The sequence below is a fragment of the Lynx rufus genome, unplaced genomic scaffold (genome assembly GCF_022079265.1).
Source record: "Lynx rufus isolate CCGP_SWC_20201006 ecotype Redwood Valley unplaced genomic scaffold, mLynRuf1.p SCAF_4, whole genome shotgun sequence".
Classification (NCBI taxonomy): Eukaryota; Metazoa; Chordata; class Mammalia; order Carnivora; family Felidae; genus Lynx; species Lynx rufus.
Window position 1 is genome coordinate 140,481,649 of NW_025814856.1, and position 27,561 is coordinate 140,509,209.

At 38.6% G+C, this 27,561-nt stretch overlaps 1 protein-coding gene across 13 annotated transcripts in view; it reads right to left on the reverse strand.

Annotated features, from left to right (window-relative positions):
* The window catches only part of CADPS2 (calcium dependent secretion activator 2), a 545,419-nt gene that overhangs the window by 23,331 nt on the left and 494,527 nt on the right, over positions 1-27,561 (reverse strand). For all 13 annotated transcript variants that reach the window (XM_047095962.1, XM_047095960.1, XM_047095958.1 and 10 more), the window contains 4 exons: positions 26,750-26,824; positions 15,423-15,506; positions 15,292-15,324; positions 2,063-2,170 (listed from right to left, as the gene is read on the reverse strand). In XM_047095962.1, the coding sequence (XP_046951918.1) occupies positions 2,063-2,170; positions 15,292-15,324; positions 15,423-15,506; positions 26,750-26,824 (300 nt within the window). The remainder of the gene's footprint in view (positions 1-2,062; positions 2,171-15,291; positions 15,325-15,422; positions 15,507-26,749; positions 26,825-27,561) is intronic.

Genomic DNA, 27,561 nt, shown 5'->3' on the forward strand with positions numbered 1-27,561 from the left:
TACATGTTATTCTTGATGACATATCAATAGAATTAGGGTCTACTTTTTATTTTTAATTACAGTAATAAAAATGTGCAATTTAAAAATATTAGAATGTTTAAGGACATTATAACTATTTCACAAGTAACAAGTCCACTGTTCTACCGGGGATACGCAAAATGACAAAACCTTCACAACCAAAACAGAACGGTTGCTTGTCAAGAGTTCTTTTCAGAAGCAAACTTACCGCCATGTCAGACGCTTAGGTATCAAAGGAAAGTGTACATAACCAGGGCAATTAACCTAGACATACTTTTACATTTTTTAAAGAAAGCTCTATGCCCAATGTGGGGCTTGAACTCATGACCCTAAGATCAAGAGTCATGTGCTCTACCGACGGAGCCAGCCAGGTGCCCCCTAAACTAGACATAATTTTAATGTTGGCCCTTTTAATGTTGACTCTACTTCAGTCAGCTCTGTTGGTTATTGTTGTCACACAAAATGTCTTCAAAGAAAGTTTGGTGAATGTGAGAGATGAAGTAGGGAATATCTTTATAGCGAAAAAATTCTACCTCTGTTATGAACTGATGGCTGGCTTTGTAGTAAATAGGTCATCAAGACAAAAAGTTGAAGATGTTAAGAACACACACACACACACACACACACACACACACACACACACACCCCTACCTCCCTCCCTATAATGGCCTGTTTCCAGATGATTCTATCTTTTCTCATCATAGAAAACATGCTTCAGCTATACTAAGAATAAACATAAAGGAAATAACATCAATCCAATTTCCCTATTCTGTTCAACATTTGTGAAAATTACCACATAAGCAAAAAAGGTAAAAGAGAATTTGGAAGTAAAACATATGCTTGTAAATTCAGAGCAATACCAAATGGAAGCAGAAGTTGCTAATACGGTTCCAGTATTTTGTAAAAGAGCCAGCTGGATAGATGATAATTTTTCTACCCCTGCAGGGCATCAAAGCTTTTAGGAAATCATTCTTTTCACACATATTAACACTTAGCTTATTAAAACAGATGATACTTTTATTGTAAAACAGCCTGGGTAGAGGCTAGAAGCATAAAATATGAAAGAGGAGACTCATGTTGACCACCGGATCTGACAAACAGTGAACACTGACACAACAGACCATGAAGGAGATGATGACGTAGCAGGACCTTCTGTAACTGCCACAGCTGAAGTGTCACCGCGAAGCCCGTGAATTGCTGTTATGAAAACATTTGCGGCAACTTGCATAATTAAATGAAACTGCCAGAAAATCATTTCCAAAATGCAGGGGAGATGTACATAAATAAATACAGTTCAAAGCAAATATTCCATTTCAGCATCAGCATTGTGGTGAATTCTGGGAAGTTCCAACACAAGCAAAAGCACCACTTCCTTTGAATTGACTGTTAAATAATTACAAATGAATGACAACATTGTTATTGAAATGGATTGCTCTCTTAGTTTCCTTTACAGATACCAGATAAATGAAACTTAATGATCAAGCTCTCTAAAACCACACCCCCCTACTTCTAGGCGTTGCCTTGTGGAAATGAAGACTTTTGTGCTGATAAAACCGCAGGGTGATACCGTTAGCATATGCCAGTGCTGTAAATCAAGGGGAAAGTGTTCAATAACAGTAGATTGGTGGTGGATATTTGGCTTTACTGAAGCTTATGTCTTTGTGCAACTAAGGAGCATGACGCTGACTCGCAAAACTTTACGAGGAGGGGCCAACTCCATGCCAGCATTATCCTGTTGAGGGAATGCACAAAGGCAAGCGGACCGATGCTGTACATAATGGTAAACTGGTTATCATCCTGCTCGTTAAAATTAACCTTAGAAGGTTTTTGAGACCTCCATTCTAACAGTGACACTTTCCACATACAAAAGAAGCCAATTAAGCCTTCTGTCAACAGTCAGAGAAATAAAACTATCAACTGTATTAGCCGCATAGAAGAAAGGGGATCAGAAAAGGAGTCTGCTTTGCAAACATATCATCAAAATGCAATTTTCCCTGCACATATTTCTATGATGCCAGGAAGCCTTGCGAGGGCAGTTACTTACATCAAACAGCTTTTCTATATACATTTCCTCATTGACCTTTTCTCGAAGAATATCCTGGTTTTGCCGAACAAACATGATATAGGTGTCTGCCAGATCCATTCCTGGTTTCTGTGGTAGGGGAAAAGCATGGGGAATAAAATATCAGGTCTCAATTGTGAAAACATTATTAAAACACAACCTTAAAAAGTAATTCACATATCATTTCAAAAATTACATTAGTAAATTATGCTCAAGACCAAAATCAACAATGAGCACCTTCAGTAAATTCTGTAATTAAAATAAATAAAAGTTTATTACTGGTGTCTGTAACTTGAGGTCACGGTTATTCATCATTATGAAAATGAGTAGAGACGTGTGGCTGTAAACTACTAGGTATCTTTTTTCTTTAATGGCTATCTTGAATGGTTAGTATGCCAAGCAGTATAAATGAATGATTTTTTTTTTAAGAAGTCCCCACTTGCAATAATCCTTTCCTAATTTCCAATACAATTTACTTGTCACTATCTCTGGCTGGTTTATTCATATACATTAAAAACAAAAATGTTAGTTTTCCTTGGATTGCCTGCCTCAACTACGATCAGTGCTCAAGGCATACAAGGTAAATTTTATTAGTTTGAATAAAATATTCTTAGGAAGATATTGAGCAAAAAATTTAATGGATTACAAAGTGAAATGTAAACCAAAATTCTGTGGATTATCCATTGCTTCTACTCATTCGTATTTATCTATCTCAAAGATTTATTTTAGAAATACAAGAATATCAATGAACCAGTCTCCTAAGAAGAGTCTAAAGTGTGATTCAGATAACTTTCTGAAGGTATACAACATCTGGTGTCTTGTGATGTTAGAGGAGATAGGGCAGTTAATATAATTCCTCCTTGTTACAAAGTCTACAAAATCTACTAGGAAGGGACAAAAATCTGAATGGCTTCCAAAGAGTTTTCCTTCTAGACTTATCTTTAGTTCTTTTTTGTGTTTCAAATAGCTAGACTAGTTAATAAAAATACTCATTTGAATGATCTATACTTGGGGTTGATTCATAATCTGTACTGAGGTATTCATTTGATTAGAATATGGCATTAAGGGGCACCTGGGAGGCTCAGTCAGTTGAGTGCCTGACTCTTAATTTCAGCTCAAGACACAATCCCAAGGTTGTGGGATCAAGCCCTCCTCCCCTCCTCCCACCCCCATGCTAAGCATGGAACCAACTTAAGATTCTCTCTCTCTCTCTGCCCCTCTCTCCTGCTCGTGCTCTCTTTCTAAAATAATAATAAAGAATATGGCATTAATAATAACAAAATTGTGGAACTGAGGCCCAAGTCCATTGGTCTGGTATCATTTCATATTCATAGAATGTACTTATAACCTCCATCATCAGACTCACTTTGCAAAGTAAATCTTGCAAGGAAATGAAGTGAAAGAGAATATCGTTCATTTAACGATTACTGCTGCAAGAAAAAAGCATAACTGAGTATCATGGCAGCCCCTCTCCTTAAATGAAGGACAAAAATTTCTTACCACTTTTTTGGTGGGGGGAGGGCGCATATTTTATATACAATGATAAAATTGCCCATCTCTTCACCAGTGCACAGTATAGGCAATGAGCATATGTCACTAATAAAACTGAATTTGATTTTTTTGGTAACAAAGTTATTTCTGGGTAATGCGAGTTCCTTCTGGGTAAGGAAGCTCTTACTGCTCTCTTATTTAGCCTGAAGGGAAACATATGCCACATAAATTCAAAGATCCCTTCAAACATAACCCTAATATGACAAAGTTAGTTATCAGTTATAATATATATACTTAAATGTTTTCACTGTTCTTTCCTTCAAGAGCATCCATATACAAGGTAGGGAATAGGTTTCAAACCCAAGGGAGGCAACTTATAAAATTCATTCTTTTACTATTTTTCTGCATAATTCTCTTGAGCCATGTTTGAAAGTTTAAATAAATACAATGACATGGATAACCAAGAGAACCCTAGGTTGTTTCTTTTTCTTTCTTTCTTTCTTTTTTTTTTTTTTTTGCAGCCAGGGGTGGGGAACTATATATCAGTTTTTCCAGTGAAGAGGCAGGGTAATTTGTACAAAGATTACTACTATTAATACTTGAAGAGTGCTAACCCATAAGATAAGTACTTCTCTCCACGCTTCTCAAACTTTGTCAAAACATCAGAAATGACGACATCCAGGAAACATACTGCCACAGAATGAAAACAGCAACAGAACACTGGTCTACGTACAATGGATAGCATATAGAGAGTTAGCTCAGCATCTGAACCTCAGCCAGGTGCTTGGAAACAAAATACTATGACATATATAATACCAAGCAGTCGGGCACAGCTCAGCTAACCTGAGAGTTACAGAATATACAAACGAGAGGTTTGTTTTCTCCATCATCTCTTACCCTGCTCAACCCCATTTTTATTTCTACCTTTTGAAAGAAAAGTAGGCTTACAAGTTTTATCTAGTCAATCACTTGACCCATCAAGCTCACTGGAAACTAACTTATAGCTAGGAAGACTGGAGAAGAGTGACTTTAAACACTTGCCATAGATTCTAAGGTCATTTTTTCTGTTTTTTTGATCCCTTTCAAGATAACACTGGACAAAATATAACACTGTCCAGGAGGAGTTTATCTTCTAACATCTGAAACTAACAAAACACTTTATAGTTTAAGCCTAAAAGAATTTTAAAAGCTGTTCCCTTAGGCAGACCCAACGGATATGATACTGAAATCTGTAGGTTGAGACAGTTCTACAACTTTCTAAGGAAATAAAAATCTCTGGTTGAAAGTGTGAAATAAAGCTCATTTAAAAGTTTAATCCAACAAAACTAAGTGTTTTTGTATTTTGTTTTCTTTCTTTTTTTTTTTAATTATACTTTCTCCCCTTTTGGCAAATTAAGATCCACTTGCCTGGAAAACAAAACCTAGAATTCTTACATTTCTCATTAGCATTATTTCTTTATCTTTGAGCTGTTTACCTATTCCTGAAACTGTGACATATGGGAATTTCACACCTAGTGAGTATATTTTCATGTAGCTGTGGCATGAGACTATAATCATTAAAAGAATATACACAAGTAAGAGTAACTGCAACAGTTGGTGACATTTACCAATTAGAATTATAGTTCTTTATCCCTCCTTTAGTGTATGAAGGGTAATTATCTCTGATAAATTGCTGAAAAAGATGTAATTTTCCTTTTAAACAGTTTCTACTTACAGTACAAATGTGTTTGGATAGAAGACATTATCACTGGTTCAGTGCTCCTTTGTGCAAAGACTCTGTTTTATGGCAGTAAAATTTACATACTTTGGAAGTCACTACATCTAATTCCATTATTACACGTTATGCATCTAATTTCATCATTAGATGTTATCTTTTATTAGGAAATGAAGTTTTGTTAAAAAGTAAAAAAAAAAACAAAAACAAACCACTGAACACACTCTGTTAAGGCTTCATTTTTTGGGGGGGTGTAAATGAATGGGAATGCATGTGACTGCTTGGCAGAGACAACAAATTGCTACACGTATTGGTACAAGTGGGTGTCCACTAACCTTATCAAAGTAGAGGTCTATTAAACCTCAAAAACTGTGGATGTGGATGAGGTTTTATCAAGAATATTGTAATCTAGAGAGCTAAATTTATTTTTTTTTATTTTTTAAATGTTTTTTTAATGTTTATTTTTGAGAGAGAGACAGAGCACAGGAGGCAGAGGGGCAGAGAGAGAAGGAGTCACAGAATCTGAAGCGGGCTCCAGGCTCTGAGCTGTCAGCACAGAGTCCGATGTGGGGCTCGAACTCACGGAATGGAAGATCATGACCTGAGCTGAAGTTGGAGGCTTAACCAACTGAGCCACCCAGGCGCCCCTAGAGAGCTAAACTTAGAAATCTCTTCTATATTGATAATTATAGATTTCTTAACGAACATGAGAAAATAACAATTAAAACTAGGTAGCAAGCACGCTACGCATTAACTACCACTTAGAGTAAACACTTTTTTGCCTTCCACCATTTACACCTCTGAGATCCTTGGTTCACTAAGCACTAACTTCTCCATCTTGTCTGTTAGGGCAGTAATCTCTAAATCAAAATAGGAATTCCTGAATTCTAATTTGTTTCAAAAAAGAACAAAATTTGGCTAACAAAGTTAACACAAACATCACAAAATTCCCCCATGAGCATAAAGAAATCAGTAAGTGTGGAGGGAAATATAGTATGGTGAGGAGCGTGTCTCTGACATTAGCGGCATAAGTAACAGAATACACCAGTGAATGAGTGAGTTTAAGTAAGGGTGCAGGCTCCAGCAAAAATTTTTTTTAAGCGTTAATCACTAGTTAACCTAGTGGGATGAAAATGCCGTTTAGAAAAGGAGAAAAAAAATTCCTTGTTAATTATACGCTGCAAATGCTCTTACTTCCTGCTGCTCTACCTAATCCCACAGGTGCAAGTCTTCACCCTCCCTATTCATGGGTAGGTGGGTGCAGTGCTGCCCCGGTCATTTTCCACAGCAACGGATTTAGATGCAGAAGAAGCCGCTTAACCTTCCATGGGAGGTTAACAATACACTATGCAAACACTTTCATGGTGTCTGTTTAACAAGGAGACAGATTTTTAAATATACTATTCTAGTCTCACAGATTAACCAGAAGCTACAGTATAATTGACTTAACGTGAAAGTGTGCTTCTCATAACCTAAAAAAACTTGCCTTGAAGAAACAATCAAGGGTGGGGCTGTGCTACCCTGATGGGTAAGAATCTGCATGCGTGGATCTTGTGAGGTTTGAAACAACTGAACACCTTCTCAGTGTGAAATTGTAGTAGGAGCAGTTTCTATGTCAGTTCTGGCATTTCAGATACAGAAATGGTCTGTAACTGATCATCAGGGAACACAGGACGTAATTCTACAAACATACAACTTATCTCAGCTATCGTTAACAACAATATATATCTTTCTTTCACTGTTCAACATATTTTTTCATTATTCTGACATTCATGCAGCCATTTCTACAGTGTTACATTTGAGTGAAAATGTTCTTAAAGTTAAGGTTTTCAAAAAGCATTTGGAGTAGGTTTAGTAAGTTATACGTTCTCAAATATTTCCAAAAATAGGTTTTGAGTATCGCTACGAGGATTATGGTGTAAAAAATATATTTTACCAATTTTGTACAAAGTAGAATAATTATATTGTATCCACATTGAAAAGCAAAAGGAAATAAACAAAACTAACCCTTCAAACTAGGTTTATGCCATCTTAAATATTACATCAGCCCAGGAAGAGGAATAATTCATAAAAGGAGTGGGGGGGAAGAAATGTGAACGATGAAAATGTCACGATATGAAGTTTTCAAGATTTCTAATAGTAGTTTACCTAACTTTTTAAAACAATAAAACAATTTTCATTGTTCTTAGAAAACCCTCCAAACTGTTATTTTAAGCAGTGAAGCAGGCAGAGTCACCTTTCTGTTAAATTTAGCGGTATTCAAAATTCCATTAATTAACACTATTACACATTTTGACTCCAAATTGGGAAGTAGAAAATTCTGAACTAAAGATAATGGCACCCGCATCCATTTGAAAACGTCTTTTAGACATGGAATATGCATGTTTTAAGTATGTATGTTTCCTTTAGTCCCATATTTCTAAGACAGAGATGGTTCCATATCCCCAGAGTTCTTGCTCTGGAAAAGAGTCTCCTGTCTGCTGTGAGTATAGTTGGCAAACAGCACGTTCCCAACACAATGCTATGAGAGTATATCAGAATCTGCTATTATTAATATTTGTGTAACTTCTGTTGTCATATTGTTTTCACTCTTCAGTTCATATGAATGCTTCACACTATTTCTTCTATATTGTGATATATTATTCACAGGTCTAAGCATTTGTATGTACCAACATACAATATTGTTATTTGATATTTTGTTGTATCGTTGGGGGAAAATATCTTTCCAAAGAGGAGGTTATTTTAAGTATTAAAAGGAATACTGAATAATGGTTTAAAACATTAGCCTGAAACCCTCAAGGAAAAGAGGCAGGTTGACTTTGAACTGAGACTTATGGGCTCAATTTTAATCTTACTATGTCTTGCTCATTTGAGCCTATGGGCTTCTAGAGTCTCTCCTGTTATTTCCGATCTGTAATAAAGATCACCAACATCTCAGAGTTTAGAGGAAGAGGTGCTGATACAGGACTACCAGACAAGAAAAGTGCCAATATAAGTAGCACCTAATTCCTTTATACTCTTATTTTCATGAGTAATGATTATAATGATGATGAAGGTTCTCAATCTCTCAGTTTGTAACAATGAGAGAAGCAAAATGCTTATCTAGAAAGGGCAATAGGCACCCTCCTCTTCTCCTGGAATGGTGAGACTTTAATCTGGTTCTAGTGTGCATCTCTCCCTCCAGGTGAATATGCCCAGGGGGCAGGTGCTTCACTCTCTGGGTTCTGCCTGGCTCTCAATTGGACGTAAAACACTGATATTCAAGCTGCCTCATCTAAGAAATAAAAAAAATATCCGAAGCAAAGGAAGGAGGGAAAATGCCATGGTTGTTGAACTGACCAACTATAACTTTATTTTTAATTAACAAAAATCCTTATTCAACTTTTAACCATCAGCAATGGGCACTAACAAACATTATTTTAAGTCATCTCTATGCCCAGTGTGGGGCTCAAGCTCACGACTCCAAGATCAAGAGTCCCATGCTCTACCTACTGAGTCAGCTAGGCAACTATACCTTTAAAAGTCACCAGTGATATGCATGAAGTGTTTAATATTCTAAAATGAAAGGAAAATAAATGAAAAATGATCTTATTTGTTCACTGTGGAAGGCAGAAGATTTTTCTTTTGGAAAACAATCATGTTCTGAAGCAAGCAATGGGAACTGCAGAGTAGTGTATGAGAACAGGAAGCATCACTCCAGGTAGAAGCAATAACAATCCTATTTATTTCAATAGTGCTTTACCTTTACAAAGAACTTTTATGTTAATATGTTCACTGAACCTCCCAAGAGCTGAATGAGGGAGACAGCACAGGAATTATCCATTATCCTCAGCGCAAAGGTGGGAAAATGGAAGCCCAGGCGTCGGACAGCTAGTAGGATGCAAAGGGTGGGATCTGAACTAAATCTTGGACTCCACAGCAAGTCTGGATATTATAGAGCTGAATTCAAGCCATACTTTGGGGAGGTGGAAGATTAGAAATCTTTGGCAAGTGTCATAAAGAAGAGAGAACATTTGAAAGAATTATTAATGAAGACAAGACAAAAAGAAACCATCTCCATTTCTCAGGACAGAAAACCAGGATCAGGCACCAGAACTGTGAAGCAGATCAATGAGGAGTTTCTCCTTTGCTTCCTCGTTGTTCATGGTCACATTCATCCTTATCATGTCCTCCAGGTGTCTTTAGCTGTGTCACCTCACTGTCTAGCAGAGAGGTCATATGCAATGTGGGTGCAAATGGAAACAAGACAATTTTCAATAGGCATTGTGGACACACACACATACAGACACACACCAACATGCTTCATAACTAATACAGCCTATAATTTAGTCATCTATAAAATGAGCGAGGATGTTATAAAAACTGCATGAGTCCTACTGCAACGTTCTATCATTCTGTGACTTTTTAAAAAACGTTTATTTTGAGTGAGTGAGTGAGTGAGTGAGTGAAAGAGAGAGAGACAGCATGGGCAGGGGAGGGGCAGAGGGAAAAGGGAGACTCCCAAGCAGACGCCATTGCTCAATGCAGGGTTCTATCTCATGACCATAAGATCCTGACCTGAGCCAAAATCAAGAACTGGATGCTCAAATGACTGAGCCATCCGGGTGCCCCTATCATTCTGTGAACTCTTAAGGTCTGTCCTATTCCAACCTTTCCAACAACAAAGCCCAAAAATGCCACCTAGAAGGTGATGATGAGAAAATGAAGAGCTAGGAAAAAAATATTGTGGAGAAAGGAACAATGCCTGTCATGATTGGCCTGGAGTTAGAGGATCTTTTGCAGGAAGACCACAGAATATTTATGAAGAGTAAATACTGTCAACATAATTTATCACAGTTGCTGTTGACCTCAATCAAGGGGCTGAGGTAGTATTTGTCAGGTTTCTCCATGATAAATCTATCCCCCACCCCCTTCTCATACTGCATTCTTTAGAAGGAAGTCACTATACATGGCCTCAGGTTGTGGGGACTCACCTTGCCTCCTTGGGAGTCAAGTATCTATGTTAATTACTGGGAAGTCTTCTTAAGGGAGATTTATCTGTCTCTGCATTTATTTGCTCAATCATTTAGTTGCATGAGTATGGACTAATGGATATTTATTTTATACTTTGGGTTATAATCTAACACTACCTAACTTATTTAGTTGCTCAAATTATCCTATCTCAGGCCCTTGGGAGCTCTTCAGGCTCCTCGTGTGTCTCTTTAACACATCCTCTAATTGTGGGTTTTTTCTTTCCAACACTTCTTTTACTTTCTGTCACTGCAAGATGCTCCAGGCTCATCTGGTAGATTTGCTGCCCCAGTCCTAGCATCTGCCATTTCTCCAAAGAGTCCTGGTTCATTTTACTGCAGACTAGATACTAAGATCTGGGCACTCAGTGTGGTTGTTGCTACTGGGGTATCATTGCTTCTGGGTTCTCCCAGCTAACAAGCCAAGGAAATATATGTGTATATCTATATTTCTGCATGTACCCAGCACCGTATTAAGCTCAAGACAAGTCACACTGATGACTCCAACTCTAATCCATTACCACATGGATCATTCTAGGTTCTTCCTCTGGTCTCCAACCTCTCACTCCCCACAGTCAGAAACTTGGCTTTCACCAAATACCACCTCTTTACTTAACCATTCACTTCTAGTGCATAGGTGTAGGGGAAACAGTTTGTCAACTAGGCTACAATGCTTATGTACAGTTCCCTCTTCCTTTATTTTTACAGACTCTAATTATTTCCAAAGTTACTCAAATCAGCACTTTTTCCTCCATCTTTTTCAGTGAGATCACTCCATGCAATAGAATTAAATTTTTAAAAATACCAGTCTCCTTTCCATCCTGGGATCCCATGATATCCTAATTGTCCTTTTAAAAATTTACCTATGCTCAGGTTCAATCTTTGTGCCATAAAGTTAGGTTTTGACGAATACCTAGTATTATGTAACCATTATAGTATCACACAGAAGAGTTCCACTGCTCCTAAAAGTTTCCTGGACTTCACCTACTCACTTCGCTGACCTTGAACTTATGGCAACCATTAATCTGCCTTATAATCTTTATAGTTTTGCTTTTACTATAAGGTGATATAAATAGAATCATACAGTGTGTAGCCTTCTCAGACTGGCTTCTTGCACTTGGCACTATGCCTTTAAGGTTCATCCATGTCTTTGTGTGGCCTACCAGCCAATTTTTCCGTCCCTTCCCTCCCTCCCTCCCTCCGTCCCTTCCCTCCCTCCCTCCCTCCCTCCGTTCCTTCCTTCCTTCCTTCCTTCCTTCCTTCCTTCCTTCCTTCCTTCCTTCCTTCCTTCCTTCCTTCCTTCCTTCCTTCCTGGCTAGTATTCCAATTGCTGCCTTTGTCTATTGAAGGATATTTTGGTTGCTTACAATGTTTGGTGATTATGAATAAGGCTGCTATGAACATTGGTATGTGCAGGTTTTGGTGTGGATGCACGTTTTCAAATCTGTTGGATAAATACCTAGAAGTGCCAACAGTGGGTTGCAGGTAAGACTCTTTAGCTTTGTAAAAAGCTGTCAGTCTTCCAAAGTGGCCGGACCATACTACTTTTATACCAGCAATGAATGACAGTCCCCGTGCTCTGAAAGCCCTGTCAGTATCTTGCCATTGTCAGCTTTTCTTAAATTTAAATTTTAGCCACACTAACGGGTGTGCAGTGGTATCACATTATTTTAGCGTGCATTTCCCTACCAATAAATGATGCTGAGCATCTTTTCATATGCTTATTTGGTATCTGTAAGTCTTTGGTATAGCATCCATTCTGATCTTTTGCCATTTAAAAAAATTTTTTTATTGTTGAGAGTTCTTCGTACATTTTAGACACAAGTTATTTACCAAACATGTGTCTCTGGCTTGTCTTTTCATTCTTTTAATTGTGCAGAACAGTTAATTATTAAGTCCAATGTACACTGCTTTTCTGTCATGGAGGTTTTGGTAGTGTGCCTAAAACATCATCACCAAACCCAAGACCACATATATTTTCTCTTATGTTTTCTCAGTTTCATAATTTGCATTTTACTGGTAGGTTTTTGGACAGTCTTGAGTTAGTTTTTGTGAAAGGTGAACCACTGTTCTTTTTTCTTGTGAGGTTCTTCTAAAAAGAATGCTTCAGGGAGGCATATTTGCTGGTGTTTTAGCATAAAAAACAGTAACAGTCAACAGCAACTTAACAGCTTTTGAAGTTAATATTCACAGGCATCAGTAATAATCTGCCAAGGCCAGACTATGTCTATGGTTTAGTATGCTCTGCTAGGAGGGGACAGTATGGGGGGACAACTTGATTTAATAATGGTGCTGGTAAGCTGGAATTCATCTACAGTTGTAGCTGTTTTCATGCTATGTCTGTTTCCCTATCTTTTTCATCCTGGACACTGAACGGCTTGTGGGCAGGCAGTGTATATTTTTATCATGTAAGCCCAGCACCTAGCATTTAGTGTTACATAAATATTTAATTAGTGAGTTCAGTGAAGAAACTGAGCTTGTGTAATATAGAAAGTAAGAATTTCCCAGACAGTATATCCCTTTGAATAGCCACCACACCCTTTGGGAAGAGGAGGCATGATTAATTATCATCAGATATTTGAAGGGCTATCATGCAGAAGAGGGATTAGAACCAAGGTAGAATTCATAGAGGTACAGAATTTCAACTCATTAAATGTGAGAGGAGGCTGCAATCACTGAAAAAATTAAGAGAGACTGAATGAATTTTTGTGAGGGATATTGGGGGAAGGGCTTTCGGCACCTAGAAGGAAAATGAATAAACCTCTTTCTGTATCTTTCAACTCTGAAGTTCTGCAAAGTCTAACAGATCTAGGGCAGGGTCAGGTTAAGAACTTCAGAAGCCCTAAGAATGAAAATAATTATTGTTTCCCATTCCATTTATGATTCAAAATAAAAACAAAACTGTATTATAAAATATGTGCTAGGAATGCCAATGAATTTCATGTGTTCCTATGATTCCTTGTCTTTTTCTAAGATAGGAAATATAAACTATTGTCCTTAATTTTCCCATCCTCTCTTTCGTGCTGTCACTTCGCAAGACTCTACATGTGATTATTTCTGCTTATTGCCCAGTGCTGATTTTCTGATTCTATGTACAAGACACGGAGTATGTCAAGACTTCTTTGGGAATTATTTGTAAGATTAAAAAAGGCTTGTTACAAAGAAACCCCATGCAAAGGCAGGAAAGTCCATGGCCTTTTCATTTAAAGTATCTGTTTATACTCTTTTTAAAATTTTTAAAAAATGTTTATTTATATTTGAGAGAAAGAGAGAATGAGAGTGAGAGAGCGAGCATGCAAGCAGGGGAGGGGGAGAGAGAGAGAGGGAGACTTAGAGCCAAAGCAGGCTCCAGGTCTGCCAGCTGACTGAGTCACCCAGGGGCCTCACCATTTATACTCTTAACTACAGAGAACAAACTGATGGCTACCAGAGGGGAGGTGGGTGGGAGGATGGGGCACGTAGGGGAATGGGGATTAAAGAGTACACTTATCACAATGAAAAAAAATATAAAATGATACAAAAATCCATTTATAATAATTATAGCAGCAATAAATCTGGGGACTATCTAGTCCACAGTATAAAATGTGATTCTGCATTTTAAAGATAAGAGCTATCTACTACTGGTATACAAAGCTTGCAAGGATTCAAACCACTAACATTCATAATGACAATCTAGATGTGGTGCTGCCCAAGCACAATCTTAAGCAAAGATGACTTCTATTCCGTTTCCATTTAGTTTTAATTTGTAAACTTTATTTCCATTGTGTTCAAATTCTTTGAAAAGTGATACGTATGCCAATATATATATCAAACAGAACATATTAGGCCTTGATCATATACGTGATAGTAGGATGAAGGCAAAAACTAATTTGTCAGGATTATCAACTTAAAAATGCTGCACTAACTTGATTATATTTATCATGTGAATTTTTTTTTTTAATGTGGGCATCAGACCCAGCATGGAGCCCAATATGAGGTTTGAATTCACAATCCTGAGATCAAGACCCTGAGATGAGGTCAAGAATCAGACTCTTTACTGACTGAGTCACCAGGCACCCCTATCATGTGAATTTTCTAATTGTAGCTCATGGTATCTCAATCTTTGAATAGATTTATAGGTTACAAATTATTTCCCAAGAATTTTGTGAAAAACCAAATGTTAAAATAAGTGAAAACTGATTTATAATACTTTTGTGTTTAGAAAACTAGTTCTTTAACTGGTCCATCATTATTGTTACTTTGATTCCTATAAGAAACCTATTACAGTTTTTACATAAAGGGAAGAGAGAGTGAGCATTTTTCTATAAAAAGAATGAGGCACTTTCTACCCCATCCTAGAGTATGTAACTACCCTCTGCAACTGACATGTTCTCACAATGACTTGACCTCCAAAAGAGTTCCCAAGTTAAAATGGACAATATACACTGAAATAACCATGTCAAGCCTTGCCATGAGGGCTAGCACTTGCTTAAGGAAAATAAACTGCTCCCTTAGGAATTGGCACTTACTGTTTTGAAGATTTGAAATAAACCTGTGGGAAACCAAAATTATTTAAAAAAATTATATATGTGTGTGTGTATATGTATACACACACACATGTAATACATATAACACACATATACACATATACACAGTTTTCTGAGAGAGACAGACAGTGAGAGTTGGGGAGGGGCAGAGAGAGGGAGACAGAATCCCAAGCAGGCTCTCTACTATCAGCATGGAGCCCGACCTGGGGCCTGAACCCACGAGACCATGAGGTCATGATCTGAGCCATGAAACCATGAGGTCATGACCTGAGCCGAAACCAAGAGTCAAATGCTTAACTGACTGAGCCATCCAGGTGCCATATACATATATATATACATACACATATACATATACATATACATATATATATATATACATGTATACATGTATACATATATGTGTGTGTGTGTGTGTATATATATATATATATATTTTTTTTCTTTTTTAAAAACAAATGGAAAAATACTTACTGGAACATCAACATATTTTGCAGCTGCTTTCACCTTAAGTGGAAAAGAGATAGTTATGAGAATTATTTTCTGAACTGTTAGATAAGTACTGTGACAACAGTCAAAAGACAGAACAGAACTCAAATACTTACAGTGAATGACAGGATGGATGAAAAGAAAGTGCCTTCATCATATCTTGACAGCTTAGACAACACCCCTTCCAACACTGAAACAAACTGTAATTGTTTACAGTGAGTATCTAGAATATTTCAAAATAATAACAGGGCAAACAATCCCAAGACCAACTTCTCCCACGGCACAAAAATGCACATCAAAGCGGTGGTGTTGACTTGCTACATTTACTCTTTCATTCTGAAGATGGGCTCAAAGGTCCTTTTCCATTGCTGGAAATAATACACAAGGTTTGTTTTTGTTTTTTAACAACAAAGAATAACATGTAATAGCAGTCTGGTCACTATACATGTGAGATAACTTAAACCATTAATAAATAACTTGAAATTCCTTAGACTGTTCCTTAAAATAACTTTCAACTTCAATATAGATGTATAGAAGCAATGATGGTGAAGTTTAATCAAATTCTTTTCTATTGTAAATCACTTGACCATTCCCCAACTTTTTCTATCTATAGAAGAGGATGAATAAAGACCAGATAACGAAAGACATGTGTAACCTCTGAGGCTCTTGTAACACTGCAATCAAGTCTGATATCAGTTAACAGGCATTAACCAAGCAGTTCTAATTGGGACATACAAGGATCAAACCTGCTTTCAGAAGCTTACAAAGCCGTTGGAGAGCTAGAACAGATAAACACACTGCAGGCGGCAAGGTAAAGAGTACTAGACTGAGCTTATATAGCCTGATTCCTATACTGACTACTCTGTGGGCTCAGGCCAACTACTGCATCAATCAGTTCCCCCATCAGTTAAAGTGTGTGTGTGTGTGTGTGTGTGTGTGTGTGTGTGTGTGTGTGTATGTGTGTCAAATTAAATTTGCCTGACAAGTGTTGTACATTTCTAACATTTTATATTTCTATGAAGTGAAAAGACGTATATACCATAATATGATTAAAAATGTAGGAAATTACATTTCAGCGAGTGGCAACATTAAAATCTGGCAAGAAGATAAAGAAATTAGTTAAGAATATACTGCCCTGCAACTTTCCTCTTTAGAACTAAAATAATATGCACTATTGACAAATTATAAACTCCCAAAGGGAAAATACTGACAAGGTTTTTTAAATACGAAAAGGGAAATTAACGAAGGCTGGTTTTTGTTCACATAGCAGCTTCTTCAACAAAGTGATAATAGTTCTAGGGACACAGCTTATTGGTCTCTGGTGACCAGAGAACTCACTGAGAGTGCACAGGAGATAATCTTTTCTCTATGGCTGGTCAATTACTGCAAAATAGTTTATGCAAAAGAAACAAAAACTTCCCTATAGGTTTCTCCATCACATCATGTGCGACATGATGTAAGAACACAGAAACAAAATCATGCAAACTGCTGACTAAAATTTTATTTTTAAAGAATGAAAATTATGTATGGTTCGTTAGTTATCCTAAGGGATACAGACAGCAAAAAACACAAAATTACAAATTGCTCACAACTACTAAAAGTCAATTTAGAACTTTCTTCCTGCCCATTAGGATTTCTTACCAGTCACAGTTGGCTAACTCAACTTGATGTGGTTTGCAAAGACCCAGAAGACCAATACTCCAGGGTTATGTCAAACCAGGGGAAGGGAATTCCAAACTTAATGGCCCTCTGTGGAAAATGCTTCATCTCTTCTAACTCCAATCTTGAGAGAGCCAGTGTGTGCTAGGTGATCTCATTTGCCATGAGGAGAGCAGAGCGACAATTGCTATGGTTACCGGACAACCTGAGCCAGTGAAGGCTCTAGCACGGCACCTGGTTCTTGGTACCCTCGAGTGGGTATATGTGGACACACATGGGTGGTGCTGAAGGACAAGGCAAGGTAGAGGCAAGACGCCTGTGGATGGATTTAGAAGATCTTAGTTCAAGTTGTAGCCACGCCAATCTCTGGCTACATGACAACAGCCAAGCCATGAGCTTCTCTAGCTTTAGACTCATCGGTCAGAGAGGGAAAGAAAATGGCAGCCATCATGTCCATCTTAGAAGGATCAGTGAAGATCGTTTGAGATATTTTATGTGCAGGAACTGTAAAAACAGCAAAATACTAAGGAAATGCAAAGAATTAATATTATTGATATGATTAGCTAAAACTATCCATTATATAGGTCTAGAAATGTATAAGTCACAAGGTAATGGGCGTAGCCTTAGGATTGTTTAGGGATAAGGAGTAATAATGAGTTTGGTTACCAGTGAATGGGTCTAATTCAATTTAAAGATACCTACTGAGGCAGAACAGATTTGAAGCTGTAAATCAGACGACCTGCATTAAAATCCCATCTGCTTTAAGGTCGTTTGGCTGACAGCAGAGGAAGGATGCTTTGAACATAGGTGGTCTGGCTCCAAAGCCCATGTTCATTACCAGTAGACAGTTGTAAATATTAAATAAGTAATGTGCTCAGCATATAAGTATTCAATAAATGTCATTCTGTTATTATTGAGTACCTAATGTGCAAAATGCAGACAATAGGAGTCTCAGACCTTTCCTTTCAAGAACACACAAACTAGTGGAAGAGACAGGCAGAAAGTTTTAAGGCCCAGCAAAGATGGGCAAACAGTGTAACTGAAACAGGAGGAGGGAAAGCATGGCTTTTAACTGGAGGACGTTAGGTAAGCTTCATTTACAAGGTGGCACAGGAGCTGATCTCAGGAGGGCAGAAACGGAGGGTCAGATAAAATGACACTCAGGGAAGCCTACTGGTGGATGGTTTTAGGGCAAAAGGTTCCCCACCGCAGCATCTGGCAGCCTGTGTGCCTCACCATCTCTGGTGAGAACCAAGCCTGGGTTGTAACTGTGTAAATTCTACAGAAGACCGGTTGGCTGTTGCATGCATTTCACAACATTCTTTGCCTCCATTTTAACAATAGCGGACAGTGTCTCCTTGAGTTCCTCTCTACCCCAAATAGTCCTTGGGGAGGCATAATACAGTGGGGACTTTTATGTGCTTACATGGCAGTGAACAGCATCTGCACCACCGGGATCAACCAGCCCAGCCATACAGTTCCTACAGGAAGGCTGTCTTTGTGGGATTTCTACGAGACATATGTGGTAGAAGAGCTGCCTTAGAAATCAAACTCTATTAAAATCAGGATTGACTAATAATGATATATTTTCCGTCTGGCTGTTAATTGCACAAAACAGCAAGATTCCAAAGAAATCCAGTTAAATGCTGGGTTTAGTTGCTGTGTCTTTAACCGCTTCCTGTGAACTTTCTCAGTACAGCTCAGGGAGTATATAAACACTTAGGGGTTTGCCTTGTGCTCTCTGTTCTCCTGAGGGTGTCGGGTTGGAATGAAACACTGTAATCTCTTTGTTTCCCTGCTCTTTATTGTAGATGCCATTTACTGGGTTTGTTTGAATAATATTTAACACCTAAAGTCTGTCTGGGTAATTACCAACTTTGCCTCACTAGCACACTCTCAAGGAAATTAAAGATGAAAAGCACTTTGAAATAACTAGTAGAATGAAACATGAAGTGTGCCACAAGGCATGTTGGTTTCAATTTCCTGTTGAATTTTAACAGGGTATAAGATTCATTTTCCCATGTGCACGGAAAGTAGACCACAAATTCTAAAAAGTTATTGGGAGGATTCCAGCTACAGATTGGTGGGTTCAAAACACAGTTCTTGTTTTTTCAGCTATATTTCGTGAAATAAATAAGGGATATTCACATCATCTGCCCTGCAAATTGTAACATCTTCCACAGAGAAGAGATTCATCCCAGTAAGACTCATTGTGAAAAACTAAGTTCTTTCCTTTTCTTTTGATGGTGGGGACGGGGGCGAGAGTTAGTGGTGCTGGAGATATCTATTAGCAGATGTTTTATGTTTATTTGGTAAGATCAGGACTAGCTAGTCTTGTTAAACATCCCCAGGGAACCAGAATACCACGGACTGGTTTCTTCCCCGAATCAGAATGTTAATGTTATGATACAATGCAATGGTCCCTCCCTCAGTCACTTTTCTCCAACTGTGAATCCATTTCTCTGAACATTTGTTCCAGTGGACTTCCAAAGGGTCTTTCCAGATTTTCCACATCTGTGTCAAGGATGGACAGTATTCGAGTGATCGCTTTGGCAGCATGTATACTAAAATTGGGATGACATAGAAAGATACAGCATGATATCCCTGAGCAAGGAGATCTAGTATTTGACGGCAAATATTTATTTGTAACATACCTCATTCCACAAAATATCTAAGACAATTTCCAAAATGGCGCATTCAGCACACACTTCTCTCCTTTACCCTTGCCCCACAAATGGAGTGACCCATCACATTTTGTATTTCCTCTCTCCTGATGGCTCCTAAGAAACCTTTCAGGCATATACTTGTTTTTGAGCAGGTGTCTTCTGAATATATAGCCTTGATCTGAATGAGTAAATTTAATCAAATTAATCTTAGGTTGAGTTGGTGAGATATTTTAATTACAGAATCTAGGTAGTCAGGTTTGATGTATCCTCTGCTCATCTTATTATTAAGAGAAATTCAGGGAAAACATTCTAGGTTGTCAGAAAGAACAAGGGTGTGTACATATATATTTACACCGACACATTTATAGCTATATGAACTCAGTGAGGCAGTGTATCTTCTTTCCCAAATCCCGTTTTGCAATAATTGAGGATTTAGGAAGTTGAATAGATTACTCTGCTCTTTTACTTCATACCCAGAATTTACTGAGCTCTGTTACCAGAGTGCATTATGGGAGTGGTCATTTTCTCATTCTTTGCTCTGTTAACCATTTCCCCCAAGCACTTCCTTCTCTCATCTCTCACAGGTTTTCTTCAGCATCCTCATATTACACACAATAAATTCCATTCTCATCTACCTGCCCATGCCGGTCCCACAGCATGTATGCCTGTCAAAGAAGGGACATAGGCTGGTCAGTACAACCCAGACATAGAGGGCACACCAGAAGCCTGGGAGGTGAAGCACCCATTCTTTTCCTCTCTGCTCTTGCTGAATTCTGTGCAGTGTTGTGGAAAGGTGACAGGCCTAGGGACCATGAGGATCAAGTCCTGGCTCCACAGCTACCTACCATGTGAACCTGGGCCTCTGTTTCCTCACCTGTGAACAAGGGGACTGGACTCTGGGGCAAGCCCTGGTGATCAGGCTTGCCTTGGGAGATGGAGCCCCATAAGTGGAGCTGTAGGCCTCCTTCCCTCTTCAATCAGAGCACCTTTGCTCTGATCAGTGTTGTACTTTAGGGGGCTACCCAACATACACTTGAGAACATTAAATGTGTCTTATAAACATTATAAAAATGTTTGAAAATCCCAGGCTAGAGGGTCTCAGGGTTCCAACTGTAGCACTGTGTGTCCTACGTGACCCTACCACCTGGGGAGAAAAGATGCGGGCCCCCAGAGACTTCTATAAAGAACTCTATATAAGGATTTTGTTTTAGACTGGCAAAAGACTATAGATAATATATTTTTTTGATCTAATACTTATGCTTTTTTGATGAGGAAATTAAGTTGTGTAGGAAGACCCAGATGGTAACATGAAGAAACAGGAGCAGAGTTCAGATCTTCTGACTATCCCACAATTAAGGCAACTTAATTAATATAGGGTGGCAATAAATACAACATTTTTTGTTTCCTTTCCTTGGCAAGATTCAATGTTCCTGTCACTTTTTTTTTTCCCTCACTAAAAACAATCTAAGTCCCTTTTTGGGTAGAAGCATCTTTATTTTTTCCCCCTTTAAGGTTGACTTTCGTTTCTCCATAGGGTCTCCAGTTATGCAAAATCTGCCTAAGAATAGTAGCCACTGACATAGAATCATTCCCAATGGTTGAAATCTTATAACCACATTTGGTTCCATACGCCTTCTCTGAATTCCAGACCCAACTATTATGTGACTGTCTCCTTGATCTCTCGTCCTTCAGATCTCTCAGAGGCAGCTCAGTCTCAACATGTCCAATACTGACATCATGGTCTTTCTCTCAAAATCCATTCCTCTTTCAGGCACCCTGCATTAGTCGATGGCCTCAACATCCATCCTGTGCTTCAAGCCCTCAACCTAGGAACCATCCTTAGGGTTGGTTGGTTTTCCTTTCCCCAATACTAACCCTGGGTCTGCTATAACAGAATGCTCTGGACTGGGTGACTTATAAACAATGAATAATTTTTGCTCAGTTCTGGAGACTGAGATGTCCGCAAACAAGGTGGAGGTATACTTGGTGTCTGTTAAAAATCCACTTCCTGGTTCAAAGATGATGTCTTTGGCTGTGTTTTTGTGTGGCAGAAGGGGCTACGGAACTCTGTGGGGTGTTTTGTTTTTTTCTTTTTTCTCTTTTTAAAATAAGGGCACTAATCCTGTTCATGAGACCTCTATCTTCATGACCTAATTACCTCCCAAAGGCCCCACCTCCTAATACCATCATCTTAGAGATTGAGTTTCAACATATGAATTTGGGTGGGGGGACACAAACATTCAGCCTACAGCACTCCTTAAGTGTCTTCGGATTAGTCCACCAGAGATCAAACATAACAGTCTCCATCCTACCCTCTCTGTAACCTATTTGCTACAGGTAATTCAATGAATCTTCCTATAGTGCAAATATGATTAATTTCTTACCCCTACTCGTTGCCTCCCCAACCCTTTGGTGGCTTCCCACTGTTCTTGGATGAAGACATTAGGATCCTCAGGTCTGAAGTTGGGCTTTTCATTACGATTCCACTCTGCCTCTTGGGCACAGAGTTGGGAATCATTAGTATATAAGGTCAGAAGTGTGAAAGTCAAAGAAATTTGTGAAGTGAGTTCAAAAGAAGACTAAAGATGGAAACTCAATAATACCAGCATTTAGGTGCTAGGTGGAGAAAGGACACAGAGAGGGAACACCAAGTTTTTTTTTCTAGGTATATAAAATGTGCATGCAATTGGGACATGTACTGCTGAGTGCTACACATGACTGAGAGCCCTAGCTCATTCTCAAATCATTTGTGAAGATGTGTAGTATAAGAAAAGGATATGGAGGTGACTGAAGAGAGGAGGTAAAAAGAAGGGAGGATTCTAATTTATCCAAATGTAGCAAATAGATTCATCAATATGCACAGAATAATTAAAACTTGGGAAGAAACATTTGGAATACAACACAAGGAATTCATTATTCTATTCATCTACTTTATGTTGAGTTAATTAACAGTCTAGGATAAAGTAAAAATGTTTAGGACATGACTCTTGAAATTTGACAGGGTAAAGTAAAGATAGTTAATTTAGAAGTAACATATTTTAAGTTTTAGGGTATTTTTGCTTTTCACTGATTTCCTGATCTGGAATCTGTAGGTACAATGGATTAGGAATCTGAAGCTCAGAAGTTTGATTCGGGACTCTCACTTATTATGTGTGTGGTCAATTCACTAAACTACTTTGAGGATTATGTTTCTATCTGTGAAATAGACTACCCATCCCATAGGTGTTTCACAGTAGGTATTTCATAAATGCCTCTTTTTTAAATGTTTACTTGTTTTTGAGAGAGAGAGTAAATGGAGGAGAGGTGGAGAGAGGAGGACAGAGGATCCAAAGTGGGCTCTGTGCTGACAGCAGGGAGCCTGATGTGAGGCTTGAACTCACGAACCATGCTCATGCTGAATAAAGACACTCCTTGGTGATAAAAAAAAAAAAAGCGGGGGGGGGGCCTGGGTGGCTCAGTCGGTCAAGCATCCGACTTTGGCCCAGGTCATGATCTCACAGTTCGTGGGTTCAAGCCCCGCATTGGGCTCTGTGCTGACAGCATAGAGCCTGGAGCCTGCTTCGGATTCTGTGTCTCCCTCTCTCTCTGCCCCTCCCCAGCTCATGCTCGCACTCTGTTTGTGTCAAAAATAAATGGACTTAAAAAAATTAAAAACAAAAACAAAAACAAAAAACCATGGTCACGAACCATGACCTGAGCTGAGGTCAGACACAGTTTTTTAAAAAATTTTTTTACGTTTATTTATTTTTGAGACAGAGACAGAGCATGAACGGGGGACAGTCAGAGAGAGGGAGACACAGAATCCGAAGCAGGCTCCAGGGTCCAAGCTGTCAGCACAGAGCCCGACGCGGGGCTCGAATTCACGGGCTGCGAGATCATAACCTGAGCCAAAGTCGGATGCTTAACCGACTGAGCCACCCAGGTGCCCCTGAAGTCAGATACTTGTTAAGGGACTGAGCCACCCAGGCATCCCCATAAATACCTCCTTTTAAAATATCATTTCTTCAGAGAAAACAAATGTGAACACACCATCTTAGAAGCTGTTGTGTTTTTAAACACTATACGGAAGTTTAAAGATCTTTCACAGGATAGCCTGGATAGTGATTCATCAGAGCAGTGGTTCTCAAAGTCTGGCTCACTGAACCTCTATATCAAAATTACCACGGTGACTGGTTACACACATACATTCCTGCTCCTCTTCCCAAGCTTCTGACTCAGAATTGTTGGAAAGCAGGGCATGGAATCTACATTTTAACAAGATCTCAGGTAATTTTTTTTGGCACGCTAACATTTAAGAACTGTATTGCAGATTATCTGTGTTTGTTTAATGAAAGAAAAAACCCACCATTTACTGTCATCTCCTGTGGGAGCTTAAGACGGCTGGTTCAATCTGTCGAGCCAGTTTATTTTATAATTCTCAACCAAAGAATTGAAGATAATTAATAAGTACTGTTAGATTATAGGAGAAATGATCCACAGAAATGATCCATAGAAAAAGACTAAACTAGACCTGATATTAAACAATCAGTTTTTTACTTTGCCAGAAAAGCACGCAGAGCCCTGCCTGCCTTCTCTGTCACCCTCCCCCAGCACTGACCCCACCAATAGACTAGTTTCTTTCTCTACCCTCCCCCTACCGCCCCCCCCCAAGAGAAAACTAGTCTCTTTTCATACCCTCGCCCCACCACTTCCCACCAATGGAAAACCCAAACTAGTCTCTTTTCCTTGCTGCCTATTTAACCCTTTACCAACTGCTTGCTATCACAAAATTTATGTTTTTTAAAAAGTTTTATTTATTTATTTATTTATTTATTTATTTATTTATTTAGTGTGTGTGTGTGTGTGGGGGGGGGGGCAGAATCTCAAGGAGGTTCCGCGCTGTCAGCGCAGAGCCCACGTGGGGCTCGAACTCACTAAACCTTGAGATAGTGATCTGAACGGAAATCAACGGTCAGATCCTCAACCAACTGAGCCACCCAGGCGCCCGACTCAATTTAATGACTTCCATTATGCCCCCTTCTCACAAAAGACAACTTCCACAGGAGAACTGTGAAGATGAGGCCATACCAGCCCAGTAAAATTTGCCCGGATGAGTCACAGACAACGAAGGTGCAACGTTAAGCACGTTTCACTTCAGTGGGCTGTCCATGCAGGGCTGCACGTGGCTGAGGGGAGCACGTAGGCTCCTGGGAGAAGGGAAACCTCCCTGTCCTTCCCCTGGAGCTTTGTTCTCCAGGGGTTCACTTCTCCCACCACCTGCTGGATGGCTTCCTTGTTAACCTTTTCCCTTACTTATTGTTGGGGAGTGTGTGTTGTATGTGGAGGTATAGATAATTCTTGCCGTAGAAGAAGTCAGGAGACCAAGAACAAACTGGAGGGGTGGTGCTATTCTAAAGTCATCTTTGTGGCTACTTTCCATCTTAAGACTTGCTACCAAAGAATTTGGAAAATACAAAAAAAAAAAAAACCCCAAACTTGAAGAAGACTCCTCTCCCCATATCAAGTATAATCTCACCATTCAGAGAAACTCTGTCAACATTTTGGTATTTACCCTGTCTTTTCTCTATGTGATGAGAATTCGTATCATACTTTATATTTCTAAAATACTAAGCTTTCATTTTCACTTAACACTATATTATGAAACTTTTCCTTTATCATTAATAGTCTCTGAAAACATAGTTTAATATAGATGTCCCATAATTTACTTCACCTTCCCTTACTGTTAGAGATTAAAGTTGTTTCCAATTTTTCATTAAATGTAATGTGACCATATCAATGTATATACATTTTGTGCATCTCTCTTCACAGAAGAAAGTGCAAAAATAATTATTAGGTGAAAGGGTATTAAAGTACTCCATACAGTTCCAAACTATTTCTACAAAGGTTGTAACAATTTATACTCCCATAGACAGGAAATATGAGTGTCCCAGCTCACCTTTTCTAAAACCAAGTGTTAGCTTAAAAACGAGTTAGAAAAATTAGTATATTTTTCTTCATTCTTTTAGGTTTATTTTCATTCATTCATTCATTCATTCATTCATTCAGAGAGCAAGAGAGGGAGGAACAGAGAGAGAAGGAGAGAGAGTCCCAAGCAGACTCCACACTGTCAGTGCAGAGCCTGATGCAGGGCTTGAACTCACAAATAGTGAGATAATGACCTGAGCCGAAGTCAAGAGTCAGATGCTTAACTGACTGAGCTACCCAGGCACCTGAGTTTTTCTTCATTCTTTAAGTTATTAATGAGGTTTAACAATTTTAATGCTTATTGGGCATCATTCTATTTTCTAAGTAACATGTTCTTGGTTTATTAAGTTAGGGGTGTTTTTTCCTTTGCTCTTTGTACATTCTTCCAATTGTTCTATGAAGTCTGATTTGAGGTCCTTTGATCGAGCCTTGCAAGAGCAAGGGCTATATCTGCTCATGTGAATGTGCCCCTGGACCATGTCCATTCTGGCTCCTTACCCTCTTGAGTTCCGTTTTCTATGTCTTCCCCTTGCAGACCCAGATCTCAAGTGTCACTCGTGGAAGTCTGTTACACCTCAGTGGGGTTTTAATTCATCTAATCATTTGATGGAATACTCATTTATGCTTCATCTCCACTTACACAATTAAAGGCCAGAGCCTTTGTCAAAGGTGTTTGGAGCCTCACACTGGAAATCGTGGGAGCCTTCTGGGAGTGGAGAACATCAGAGTCCAGGCGGCCAGCTTTCTCTGTCTGCCTGGGACCAGCCTAGAGCCTCAGCACTGTCATCACAACAAACAGGCTCCATTCAAGGACTGGTGACGACTCAAATCAGCCAAACAGATAAGATAGATAGTAAGAGAACATGAATGTGAAATAATAGGTCTTACTGGAAGACACGGTTATTTTTTAAAGGACAACAATTGCAAGAAAAGCCAAAAGGAATTGTAAACAAACAAAAACATCAAAAGTTGTTGACAAAGAGTGTTCCTATTTGGTTCAGAACTCTTCTTAAAATCTGATCGGTTCTTGCATCTATTTTTAAAACTACTATTTCTCACTTAGGTATTTGAAACACAAGACAGACATTTCTACAACCTCTCAGCAAAATATATCTTTGACTTTGATTTAAAAAGGTGAGTAAATAATACATTACCTTTGAAACTAGCAGTGAAATGATTTCTTTTACACTGTTGTCAATCAACTCATCTATCTTCGAATGGTATTGTTGCTGGATGTTAAAAGACAAAGATGCGTTAGTTGATGTGGACACGAAACTTTTGTCATTAAGTCAGAAATGCTTTAAAGCTACTGGTTAGGACATATCGGATTTACTTAAAATGATCATTTTGAACACCAGAAGAACAAAACCTTGAAAACGATCCACCCAATCAACACTTTTTACACTGTGGTTTGAAAATTTTCCCATGTGCACTGTTGAGTTAAGCAGCTAATGGGGTTATTATATAGATGAATTGAGTTCTTATTCTTATTCAGGCAGAGGAATGTGAAGGGTACTTTTTGTCTTCTTCTCTATAATGAAGGTGGCCGTGTATTTTTCTAAAGGGTTGGCTTAGCTGAAGAAGCAAAAAGACTAGAAAAAGATTTAATTAATACAGCATTTCGTGTCTGACAACTCTCATTCATAAGTTATTTTAAATGTGCTCTAGAAATAAAATGAGCTCCCAATTGTTCCCCCTCAAAGGACCGTTTTTGTCAGTGCAGGGAGTAGCAGTTTATACAATTCTTACAATATGCTCAAGCAAGGGCAAAATTAAAATTTCATCAACAAAGGTGAATAGATGGTAACAAATTAATAGGCCATAAAAGGTATAATGGAACAGCACTCACTCCCCATAGTTTTATCGCTGTTTCCTCATGAGAAAGACGCCTTTAAGTAAATATAAAAAAAGATGTATTTAAAATAAACCTGAAAGCCTCTTTTTTTTTTTTTTTTTTTTTTTTTGC